This window comes from Arachis stenosperma, chromosome 9 (assembly GCF_014773155.1).
Source record: "Arachis stenosperma cultivar V10309 chromosome 9, arast.V10309.gnm1.PFL2, whole genome shotgun sequence".
In the NCBI taxonomy this organism is placed as follows: Eukaryota; Viridiplantae; Streptophyta; class Magnoliopsida; order Fabales; family Fabaceae; genus Arachis; species Arachis stenosperma.
The window spans coordinates 120,412,675-120,425,217 of record NC_080385.1 but is presented as its reverse complement, the minus strand read 5'-3'; the positions used below and the strand labels follow the sequence as shown (position 1 = coordinate 120,425,217).

The window sequence follows — 12,543 nt, the reverse complement described above, 5'->3', positions numbered from 1 at the left end:
TGGAACACAACACTTTGAGTTGCTAACAAGGGAGAAGAATAAAAGAACAGCTGATGATGAGGGATAGATAGAAGAGAAGAAGAGAAAAGAAAAGACTAGTGTTAGGTTTGTTACAATTTAAAAATTTTTTTTTTAGTTGATGGGTCGGATTTTTGGGTCGGATCGAGGAAAATATTAGCTAAAAGTGTTACTTTTTTTAAAAAAAATGAAAAAAAAATTAAACGGGCCACCCGTTTAGCCTGCGGGCTAGCCCGTTTAACCCGTCATTTTTTTCGGGTTAATCGGGCTCAGCCCGTTTAGCCCGAAATTTAAACGGACTTAATTTTAGGGGCAAAGCCCGCCCATTTAAACGGGTAAACGGGCTGGCCCGATGGGTTTAGCCCATTTTGACGGCCCTAGGTTTGTAGGAAAGAACGCAAAGACTATGCTATTTTATACATGATTCAGGCAAGGACTTCTGCAGAATTGTTATCTTTTTATATGTAAATAAGATTAGATAAAAATTAAAAGATAAATTATAGGATATCAATGTGTGCTCAATATAAGAGATAATATATAAAATGAGGTATATAAATTTAAGTTTTTGTATAACAGAAAAGTTAATAAAAATTCTGACGGAACAACTTAAATCAACTATTACTACTTTTAATAATATTTAAATTAAAAATGATTTAATTTAAAAATAATAAACTATTTAGAATAAGGTTAAATTTTTTTTATGAAATTAAATATTTGTAAAAGTAAATTAAAAAATAGTTTAATTTAAAATAGCACCGAAATTTTTTAAAAATATCAAAATTTTTTAAACATGACATCAAATTTCTCTCAACATTTTATTCATCTACATCCTTTTTTCATATTTTATCTTTTTTTTTCTCCAAACATGTTCTTTTTTTTTTCATGTTTCTGCTATTGATACAAATTTTTTTCTGTATCTTCTTGTATTTTAATTACTTCAAATATAAAAATTTTAACTAAATAAAATTAATTGAATTGTATACTTCTAAATCCTAAATAACAAATTGTCTTGTAGTATGAGAAGGGAAATTCAAATTTTGTTTATTGTGGTAACATTTTTTGTTTTATATAACATTTCAATGTCATTTTGTTTTATATAACAAATTTCGATGTCATTGCTATTTTATTTCTGTGTTTTATATAAAAAAATGTCAGTGTTCCTTTTCTTCTTTTTTATTGTCATTTTTTGTATTCTTTTATTTTTCTCCTTCATAAAAATTTTAAAATACACAAACAAATAAATAAATAAATAAGATAAATAAGAATAAAGAAAAAAAGTATAAGAAAAAAACAATGTCAGTAATAACAGCAACAATGACAAACTGACGACGACAAAGAATAAGGAGAAGGAGGAGGAGGAGAAAAAGAAAAGAAACAATCAGGTTCTAGGATTACAAATTATGTTGAGGAGAAAGGTTCAGGTCCAAAAACCGTTGCACTCGAGGTCTATGAGAACTAAGAGAGAAACAAGAGATAGAAACGACACCTTATGACCTTATCATTCATATCTATTATATTTTAACTGTCCAACTTGGTCACAAACACAAAAGGCCCAACACACAGACTTTGCCAACGTAATCATGGTCCCTGGTTACCCCCGAGATTTTTAAATAGTAAAATATCAATGCCAATTATTCATATCCAGGTAAGCAAAAAAATGAGAACAAAATCTCGTAAAATGCTATATAATTTCCTACATCGGTTGACAAATCTTAAGTAACAAAATTGGCCTCCAATAAAATGCACGCTGCCATCTTTCTCCCTCAAAATACTGCAAAAATGGTATCAAAATTCAGATATTCAGTTTCTCTTAAGATGCCAATCGAACTCTTTTCCCTTCAATACAAAACTTCCGACTCCCTGTAAGCTGCACTCAAAGGACCAAACAAAGCATGTCACCACTTGGTAGAGAATACATGAAGCAATGATAGCATGAACGTTTGAAGGGGGTTAGTTTGATTAGTTTTCCACAAATGATGTGTAATACAAATATCCATACCTTTTGTTTCAGGTAAGCAATAGCCTCTTTTTTCGATGAAAAGTTGGACAAAACCAAAGATGAATGCTCATCAATAAGGGCTTTGAGCTGTTTCAGTTTCAATGACTCTCCAGGCACCTGTATTAAGCCGGTGATCAATCATCAATTCAACAGTGAGAAAGGGAAGATGCAGAATTGTAATAAAATAAATAGGCCTCACCGTTCGTAAAAGTTGTTTACACAACTTCTTCAGCCTCACTTTGGATTCAACCACCTTTTCTACTTTGACTAAATTGTTGTGTGTTTGTTTTTCCAAAGAATCAGTATCATCAGATCCTTCATCATCACTATTATCAAATGATGTCTTTTTACCCTGATAATAGCAGCCAGCTACTTTTTTGGGCCTGTCCTTTATGCCTAGTCCTTGCTTTCCGGTGGTGGATTTGTCCTTAGTATAATTAGGATCACAGCATAATACAAAAAATTAAGATCAGTCCAGCCTCACAAGCAACTGTAGTTCATAGCTCATAATTGAATATCCCATGTGACTAATATTGTCATTTGATTAAACGTTATGCAGGATATTAAAAATTTTCAGGGTAAGGAAACATATACTTGGACTAGGTTGTAGAGATTTTCTTGATCTTCTTCATGAAATGCAGTTCTCTCCATCCTGTTTTTAGCACCTTCAGATGTAAGGGATTTTCTCTTCTTTAATTCTGCCCCAAGAAATCCACCAGAAACAAACCCATACTTATAGCCCCACCACTCTGGAGGAATGCTTGGATAAGCAGGTTCTGTGCCTAAACAATAGAAACGGATTAAGGATCCAAGAATAAATAAATTACAGAATAGAAATACCAAGGACACAATGTAGAAGTTTAGGATTAAGATTTTCAAAGAGAGTACTTTAGGCTGTGGGAGAGTGCTCTGTCCTAAGTAATAATTGATGGCTCTTAAGAGTTTAATATGATCGATTATTTTTTAAATGGAAGATAAGAGGTCTTGACAACATGCAAAATAAGGAATGAGGCTTTGATATGAATGAAGTATAATAATGAAGATATAATGACGATATACATAGTATAGAAACCTCATTGCAAATTTGTACGTTTAGATTATACCTTTAACATTTTGAATTTCAGATGCCTTTAACAAGTCCAGTTCATCATCAACGTCAGATACTTCACCCTTTTTAACCTATTATCAACAAAATCCCAGACAATGTTAAATCAATTAATGATGAAATATATTGGGGGGGCTTGACTTTAGAAAATTGCTACATAACCACACAAGTTCCACATCCATATTATACAGAACAACCACTCCTTAAAACTCGGATACTAATATAAAAAAGTAATGCAACATTCCCTTTATTATCAATAACATCATGTCAAATTGTGGATTTGTGGCTATACTAAAAGAAATGGTTTATCCATGCTTGGAGTTTGGAACTTACAAGAATTCCTTCAAGATCCTTTAAGGAATATTCAGAGACGAGCTTCCCCCTCTCTCTTCTCTTGTATCTGAGCATAAAGAAAAGCAAAAGAAATATATATAGTTAACTACACAGTAGAACCCCAAAAAGAAAAGGAATTAAATTGAAAGCGCATAGACACAGACCTTCCTTGTGGTCTGGTAGCTTTGGAGACAGAGTCCTCATCATCAAAAGGTACACTAGTCTTGGTTCGCACATTAGGTTTTCTTTCCTCTATTCCTGCCAAGGAATGACAGAAAAAAACATTAATGAGGCATCAGAATGCAGTAAAGTGGACATTTTGTTGGAAATCATAGTTGTGAATATGATACCTGAGTCTTCAACTTGTGGAGCTTGCTACAAATCACATGTAAAGAAATATTTGAGTCAGCAAAGTAGTAGAATAAGGACCAAAAAGCGAAACGATGAGTTGAATGTGAGACATACCACTTTCAACCTTTTGAGGATATTATCAAACTGAGTAGTGTCAAAAGCCCAATTGTTTGGCTTCTCTAAGCCAATTCCTATTGAAAAATAAGCACAAGCATAAGCAAAAGCATAGTATAGAATTGAATTTAGAAGAATGACGAGAAACAGTACCAATAGTGTCTTGCTTGTTTTGAACACGGACATAGCCTTTGATTCCCTGCTTCTCTTTGCCAAGGCCTTCACCTTCTTCCCATCCCTAAAATCAAATCAAATAAGATTCAAATTCAAGGAAAACAAAAGAGAGAGAAGAGAAGCAGCAGCGCACCATTTGCTTCATGAGGCGAAAAGCAGCGGATTGCCTGGCGACACCGACATAGCAGACAGGGGATTCTGGTGCCGCCATGCCTGCCAACTATTCTTCTTGTTGTTGAGCAGTTATGCCGCCGATTATGTGTTTGGTTGCTGGCACAAATACAAACTTGTGTTGTGCTTACATTCGTGGTGGGTTTCACTTTTGCTCCTGCGCTCTGCCCTGCCTTCTCTCTAATTCACCGCACCACAATTGCCTGTCATCGAGTTTTGGTCAATCCAATTAAATCATATGAATTGCTGCATGTTCTTTAATATCTACATTGCATATACAAAACTTCATGATACAAATAGGGAGTTAAACCCCATTTTGGTCCCTGAGATTGGCGCGCTACACTGATTTGGTCTGTGACTTCCCAATTGTTATAATTTGGTCCCCAGATTAAAACAAGTGCACCAATATAGTCCCTCCTCAATTCAGTTAGTTTGATAGCTCAAATCTTGTCATGTTGGACATATTAAAACGACGTTGTACACTGGCGCTAAAAGAGCACTAAATGATGTCATCTCAGGTTTGAACAATACTAAAAGAGAGGGGTATTACGTTTTAGTATTGTTCAAACACTCAAACGACGTCATTTAGTGCCTTCTTTAGGGTGACAAGGCTTGAACTACATCACTAACGGTGTTGAGCTCCGGATACCCGATGGACTACATTGGTACACTTTTTTGAATGTGAGACCAAATTGTAGCAATTGGGAAGTCAAAAACCAAATCAATGGGACTTAACTCTACAAATAGGCATGACAACGATAAATTCAAATTCAACAATGGCACAAGAGGAACAGCCATTTTGTTTAATCATCCTTAACTCTGTTTGAAAACAACAACAAACACAAGTAATAGTGCTTCTTCAGCAACAACACCCACAATCATCTCATCATCATCGTCATCATCATTAATCACTAAAATTAATCAGCACCCTCAACAACATTCTTGCTATAATAATCGTTCCAATCTTCTTCATCAGCATTCCTTTGTCTTCTATTACCACACTCCATCAAGGTCAGAAGACAGAAACGCACTGAATAAAATCACAGAAGACTTACGGAAGGACGAGTGGCGAACGGCGAAGAGGATGACGAACGAGATGCGACGAAGACCGGCGAAGATGCTGCTGCCGCGGCGATGAAGATAGGCCAAGATCTTGCTGGAGGCGGCGACGGAGACCGTACTGGAAGCTGCGATGAAGACCGGGCTGGAGGCGGTGACGTTCAGGCTGCAACGAGGGAAGGGGACGACGATTCTGCCTCAGCCCTCAGACGCGGGAAGACGACGATTTTGAGGTGAAACCGTGAGAGTTTGAGACGGTGGCAGTGAGAGGGGAGGATGGTGGCGGACGTCGGTGAGAGGAGAGCCGGAGAGGTGCGAATTTCTGGGCTGAAATTGTGAGAGGATTTGAATTTTGGAAATGGAGAGAGTATGAGTGACGGCACTGCAGAAAAGGGTGATAGGGTTAGGGTTTACTTTCTCAAAACAAACTAGTGTAAAACCCACATATATTGGTCCATTGTAAAAATTTATTATTATATGTCTATTGATTGATATTAATAATGGTTACTTTTAATCAGTGTTCTGAAAATCGAATCGGACCGGTCGGTTCAACCAGATTAATTGGAAACCGACTTTTTAGTCAGTTTGGTTAAGATGAAAAATCGTTTAGTAAAAAATTGGTGAAAAATCGGTCAAATCGACAGTTAACCGATAAATTGCTTGAACTGGACGGTTTTTTTCGATTTTCAATTAAAAAATAAAACAAAAATATATTAACCCCCTCTTTCTAGCACACACCCACGAGGCCACGACCCATCACCACTCAGCCCCTTTCTCTCTCTCTTTGATCTCACGAAACCCTAGCAGTCCTCTCTCCCTCCCAGACCGCCAACAGCAGCAACCAACGACCAGCGCCGCTGTCACTGACGAACTGTTCTCCTCAGCCAGCGTCGAGCTCCGCGGTCGCGATTCTCTTATCCTGGATCGCTTCACCTCGCGTCGCCAGGTATACTCGCTGTTGGCGTTGCCACCACTTTCCTCGTCGTCATCGGCAACCCTGAAATCGTGTCTCCATCTTCATCGTCGATCCCCCTCTCTCGCGCGACAAGCCTGTCTTCGATCCCCTCTGTGCCCGATCTCACTTCCCCTCTTCCGTCACCGTCACTTGGATTTCTCCTTCGCCGCCAGTCTTCAATTTAATGTTTCTTGTTTTGTACTTTTATTTGGTTTTCTGATTTTTTATTCTGAGGCTGCTAATTTCTGGTTATTTTGAGTTACTGAATTCTGAGTTTGTAAGCCTTCATCCCTACCCTGCTTCAGTTTCATTTTTGGGAGTTAATTGCTGTTTTTTTATTTAATTAAGTTGATTGTTAGCTTGTTTTTCTAGGTTAATTGTTGGTTTTTGATTGCAATCTTCTGCATTTAATTTTCGTTCATTCCTGTCTTATGCTTTTTTAGCTTTTTTATTTTGTTAATTAAATGAATTAATCAGGTTTTTATAATTCTATTTTTTAAGTTTTAGATTTTATTTTTGTTCTGTTTTTTATGTTACTACAGTTTGATTTGGTAGTCTGTTTGTTTGATTTCATATGTTTTTGTAATTATATTTGTTTTTTTCAAATTTTGATTGTGTTTGTTCCAAATTTAAATTTTGTTTGCAAATTCAATGGTTGGTGGTTGTTACTGAATTGGTGGTTAGTTTTGATTATTAGGTTATAAATTGAAATTTTAAATTTTATTAGGTTAAAATTTATTGAAATTCAAATATTTAAAATTATATATTAAATTTTTAATAATTTTATTTAATATTTAATAAAATCGGTTGAATTCCAGTTGAACCCGGTCAAATTATTAAACCGTAAACCAGTGATTTCACCGGTTTATTGACCGATCCGATTCTCGCAACCTTGTTTTTAATTAAAAAGTTTTTGTGTATCAAATTTTATTATCTAATATATAAAATTATTCCAATTTATATTTATAGAGATCAAATAATTTTTTATTTTTATAATTCATATTAACATCTATTAAAAAAAAGTTATATGCTAAAATCTATTTTATTAATTTTTTAAAATAAATTAGACACTATTATTTTAAAATTAAATTGAAAAAATAATATAAAAATTATATAAATTATATTCTATCAATAAATTACACTACAACGTAATTTTATTTAATATTAGTTAAAAATATTCAATTTTTTAATGTCTAATAAAAAATATCCCAACATAAATTATATGACATTAATTTAATTTTTAATCATAATTTTGTAAAAACACATTTATACCAATATATTTTGCCTATTAACAGTATTTTTATATATGATGAATTAGTATTATTATTTTTAACTTTTACTATATGTCACTCTAAATTTTACAGTAAATAATACTCTCCATACGAGTTGTTGCATATTTGCATAAAATAATTTACCTCTTTACATAACAATTAGAGTATCATACGGTAAATAAATATAAATACTAACACGAAAAAAAAATTATTTTTGAAGAGCTAAATTACAATTCAACTTATACTTAAAAAGTTAAAATAAAAATTGTTATTTTTCAAAAATAAAATTACTATCATAAAATTATTTTATTTGACAAATTTATAGTAACATGATATAATTCTATAAATTTATACATATTTTTTTAATTATATAATTTTTAAATAAATAAAATTATTTAAATGAAGCCACATGCATACGTGTACTGTTTAAATTTTTATGGCTTAAATTTTATTTTTATGTGTTTTTATATAACTTTTTAAAATTTTTATTCATTATATATTAACCATTTAATAATAGATTCTAATTTTTATTCATTATTCAATAAAAGAATAGTATAATTTAACAAATATATAAATTATATACTTATTTTAAGATTTTAAAAGAACATATGTATTAAATTTATAAATATTTTAGAAGGATTATTAAGTTGGACAATTTGATATTCATATTTATTTTTTTATAAAATTAACTTATTAAAAAATTTAACGAGATTAAAAAAAGAAAGAACTCAAGAGAGACCAAAATCAAACCATAATTATGCCTATCGGAAGAAAATTAGAATCTTATTTTGTTATAAGTATTTACCGATTTAAATAATTTTATCATGTCTCGTTTACACTGTGAACGAGATTATATTTTATGTATTTCGTTTACAATGTAAACGAGATATGGCAAGTATGACTAGGACGTGTATATCTCGTTTACACTGTAAACGACATATGTATATCTCGTTTACACTGTAAACGATATATATATATATATATATATATATATATATATATATATATATATATATATATAATATAATATAAGACTTTATTCAACATCTATAAAAGGATGTGTAATCTTTGGTATTCTTCACACACATTTCATATCCTTTCTCTATCTCGTTTCTCTAAAAAATAAAGCTGAATGGCCAGTAACAATCCATTCACAGTTGTGGAGCTTTATCCGAATTGTCATATGAGAAATGACGACAATGGGGTGACATTCGAGTGTCAGGATTCGATATTGTTTCGCACTCGACATGTGGAGACATTGTCGGATTTGAAGAGTTTGATATTGAGCAAGGTTGGGGGGATACAAGCGAGAAAAATCGGAAGGGTGGCGTATAGGTTGCTGGCATCCATGGAAAATGGAGTCTTCTGGTTTCAGCTATTTCGACTTCACGGGGACGAGCATGTGCGACTGATGTTCGACATTCATGGGAGGATCATGTGTGAACAGGTAATGGAGCTGTCCGCCGAGGTGGGTCACGGTGGTAGTGAGAGTTCCGCACAGGACACGTATGTGTGCAGGATGACCAACCTCTCGCACCACCGCCCATTCATGTCGCGATTCTGGAGAATGAGGCAGAAGAGGGTGAGGAGGAGTTGGACGAGGACTACGTGGCAGACATTAGAGACAGTGAGTCTTCCGATGGCGGCAATGAGGATGAGTTTGTGCCGGAGACACCTGCAAGGGCTGTGCCGCGCCATGTGCTGCCTCCACCTCACCCGATTCCGGCACTATCGGCTATGCCAAGTCACTATCACAGTCTAGATCTGGACGCCATGTGGAGTGGATTTCAACCTAGACGGTGGTGTGGAGTTTCAGGTCGGACACAGGTTCAGAAGCCGAGTGGCAGTGCTTCAAAGTGTGAAGAACTACAGTATTCGCAGGAGTGCTGAGTACCGAGTGATCGAGTCCAACCGGTTAAAGTACCATGTGTAGTGTCGTCAAGCCGACAGTGGGTGTCAATAGAGCCTCCATGTGGCCCTTCGTCAGAATTTCGGATACTGGTAAGTTCAAGTTTAATTGTGAATTTGAGTAGTTTTGTATGATATGTTATTTTGGTTAGACATATTGTATAAGAATATATTTTGTTGTTGTGACAAGGGAGGTTCGGAGATTTGGTGGACCACACAGTTGTCTAGCACCCACCATGTCTCAAGACCATCGTCAGTTAGATAGTAGTCTCATTTGCAAAGTGACATCGCCCATGATTCAGTCCAACCCGTTTGTCACTATCCCGGTCTTGCAAGGTGCGGTCCACGCAAGTTATCACTTCAAACCCTCATACAGAAAGGTGTGGATGGCAAAGCAAAAGGTCATTGCACGGATCTACGGTGATTGGAAAGAGTTTTATAACAAGGTGCTGAAACTACTTCAGGCACTGCAGAGCTGTTTCCCTGACACCATATGTGACCTACGCGGCAAAACGTACTACGAAGGTCACCTCATGGTGCGCGACTGCTGCATGTTCGACAAAGTATTTTGGACTTTCCCGTCATGTTTCGAGGCCTTCAAGCATTACAAGCCATTTGTCTCTATAGACGGCACGCATTTGTATGGCAAGTACGGTGGAGTATTGCTTATAGCGGTGGCGCAAGACGGAAACAGCAACATACTGCCAATTGCTTTTGCCATTGTTGAGTCTGAGAGCACCGAGTCATGGTCGTTCTTTCTTACTAATTTGAGGCGCCACGTCACCCCACAAGACGGCTTGCTGGTTATATCGGACAGATCTCAAGCCATCAAGGCCGCCCTTGGAGCTGATGATATTGGGTGGCATCCCCCTAGGGCCTTCCATGCTTACTGTATCAGACATATGGCTGCGAATTTCATGAGCCGATTCAAGTCAGCCAAGAACAAGTGATACCTCATAAACGCTGCTTACAGTCCAAGTCAGGCCGGGTTTGAGTGGTACATGACTACCCTAAACAATGCCAAAATCATTAAATTTAACAACCATAACGAAACTAACCTCGAAGTCGGCCGTCCCGACGTAATGTGTCATCTCATTCAGCCTGTTTATGTCCCAGTCATTTCCCACTTGGTGCGCCATCACCGCTCGGGTCAAAGGTATAGTCAGAAAGGGTTAAAAGAGAGGAGAAAGATGTCGAAAAAGTGAAACTGGGGTCCGGAAGTCAGTTGTAAACAACTTCTATATATAGGGGCGTACGGGCCATATCTCATTTTTAGTGTAAACGAGATATACACGTGTCACGCTTACATGTCATATCTCGTTTACAATGTAAACGAGATATGGCAGGAGAATTTATTTCGATAATTTCTTTAAAAATTATTTATTTTCGTAAATATTACATTTATTTTATTTATAAAAATAAAAAATTCGGCAAAATTTTGTTTTCTGTTATTATGCAAAAACTTAGTATAAATTTAAATGCCTATATTACTTCGTTATCCCAAAAATTTAATTAAATAAAAATTTTTTTAATTTGATTGAATATCAAATAGGCATTATGCTTAAAACAATTGATCCACAATAAGATCCACAAATATAACATTTTACATGCTAAAATAGTTAAGATTAAAGTAAAAACTAAAGTGATTATATATGCCAGATTAACTTGCAACTTACTAAGTTTTTTATTTTTACTACTCTATTCTTATTATACAAGAAAGCTTTAAAAATTAAAGATAATAGATATTTTTAGTGTAGTATAAATTTATTAATATATTTTTTAATACCAAACCTATTACAACTTCACGAATAAAACTTACACACTTGTTAATGAGCCAAAAAATAAAAGAATATTATGGAATCCAATAATAATAATGTAAATTTTTTGTTTTAGATGATTCTATCAACCACATTATTTTTATTATAGATAAAGTCACGGGCTTAATATAACCGGGTTACATAATCAACACTTAAAAATAAAATAAAATAAAATAAAATAAAAACTACTCTACTTGTATTACATCAATTATAAAATAGTAGAACTAAAGATCATCATATACCACTAATTTTTCTCATTATTTTCTGATATTGTCATTGCTAGAAAAATACAACTAGAAGAAAAGGATAATGAATATTTGGATGAAAGCAAAAAGTATAACCGTCAAGATACAATTGCATTTAATATATAAATATTTTAATATACCAACTTAATAAGTGAAATAGTAATAGTAGGTACCTCCAATGTAAAAATTTTAATCGTTGTTATAGTCTTGAAAGTGAGTTTTAAATAAGCACCATCTTCATAAGAGAATATGGAACTCTATCTCATTTTTATCTTGAAACCACCATATTTTAAGATCTCAATTGAAAGGTATCTATTTGATATAAAATCATTCATGAGCTACTCTTTAAAAAAAAAACAAAACAAAACAAAAAGATACAAAGTTATTTCATTATTCTAACAATTTTATATTTTTATTCAAAATGAATCCAATATAAAAAAAAAGTATTTTCTCGTGACACTAAACAAACCGGAATCTTAAAACAATTAAAGAATAAGAATGTTTAGTAGTACATCTTAAGGAGTAAGAATATCATACTATATCCCCTAAACTAAGTATCATAAAATTTGTTGCACCATCTTTAGAAACAGTGCCAGTCAACAAATTTTTAAGAAATATAATATTTATAGACAATTCAAATTTCTTTATTATCAGTTGAAACCTAAGAAGATTCAAACTATTAAATATCATGACATTTGTCCCAAACAATCTTCCAAAGAAAAAATCCTAAAAAATATCATAGACAAAGAAAGAGCATTACTCAAATCTTATTATGTTAACAACAACATACATAAAGCAAAAATAGACTTTTGTTTTAGGAGTATACCAAATAATACAATACCTTATTTTTTTTCTTTTTAGCAATAATGTCATAATTTCTTTAATTAAATCTCGAATTTGTCAGTGTTACCGAACTATTCACATACATGATTAAAGGGTTAGGTATGATTTTGGTCCCTAACATAGAAGCCGAAAATTTATTTCATCCTCTGATTTTTTTCGCTACAAAATGGTCTCAAAAGT

General features: G+C 33.9%; 2 protein-coding genes across 2 annotated transcripts; one reads left to right on the top strand and one right to left on the bottom strand.

Moving 5' to 3' along the window:
* Nucleotides 1–1,492: 1,492 nt before the first annotated feature.
* On the bottom strand, nt 1,493–5,745 carry LOC130951329 (G-patch domain-containing protein 1). The gene is made up of 12 exons (XM_057879983.1): nt 5,321–5,745; nt 4,228–4,468; nt 4,074–4,158; nt 3,921–3,997; nt 3,806–3,830; nt 3,620–3,713; nt 3,456–3,522; nt 3,121–3,196; nt 2,612–2,799; nt 2,217–2,444; nt 2,018–2,134; nt 1,493–1,885 (listed from the first exon to the last, which is right to left on the bottom strand). Exons 2-12 carry the CDS (start codon nt 4,303–4,305, stop codon nt 1,829–1,831), a joined length of 1,092 nt encoding a protein of 363 aa, XP_057735966.1. The 5' UTR covers nt 4,306–4,468; nt 5,321–5,745; the 3' UTR covers nt 1,493–1,828.
* Nucleotides 5,746–9,694: 3,949 nt separating this feature from the next.
* Nucleotides 9,695–10,408, top strand: LOC130949872 (uncharacterized). Its single transcript, XM_057878482.1, has one exon. It carries the CDS (start codon nt 9,695–9,697, stop codon nt 10,406–10,408), a length of 714 nt encoding a protein of 237 aa, XP_057734465.1.
* The last annotated feature ends 2,135 nt before the right edge of the window (nt 10,409–12,543 follow it).

Bases quoted from the DNA above. Each gene is read 5' to 3' on its own strand.
- LOC130951329 (XM_057879983.1), bottom strand. From the start codon at position 4,305: ATGGCGGCACCAGAATCCCCTGTCTGCTATGTCGGTGTCGCCAGGCAA. The intron at 2,800-3,120 runs GTATAATCTAAA...TCTATTGTTTAG, and splicing joins TGAAATTCAAAATGTTAAAG to GCACAGAACCTGCTTATCCA. The intron at 1,886-2,017 runs GTATGGATATTT...CTTTGAGTGCAG, and splicing joins TTGCTTACCTGAAACAAAAG to CTTACAGGGAGTCGGAAGTT.
- LOC130949872 (XM_057878482.1), top strand. From the start codon at position 9,695: ATGTCTCAAGACCATCGTCAGTTAGATAGTAGTCTCATTTGCAAAGTG.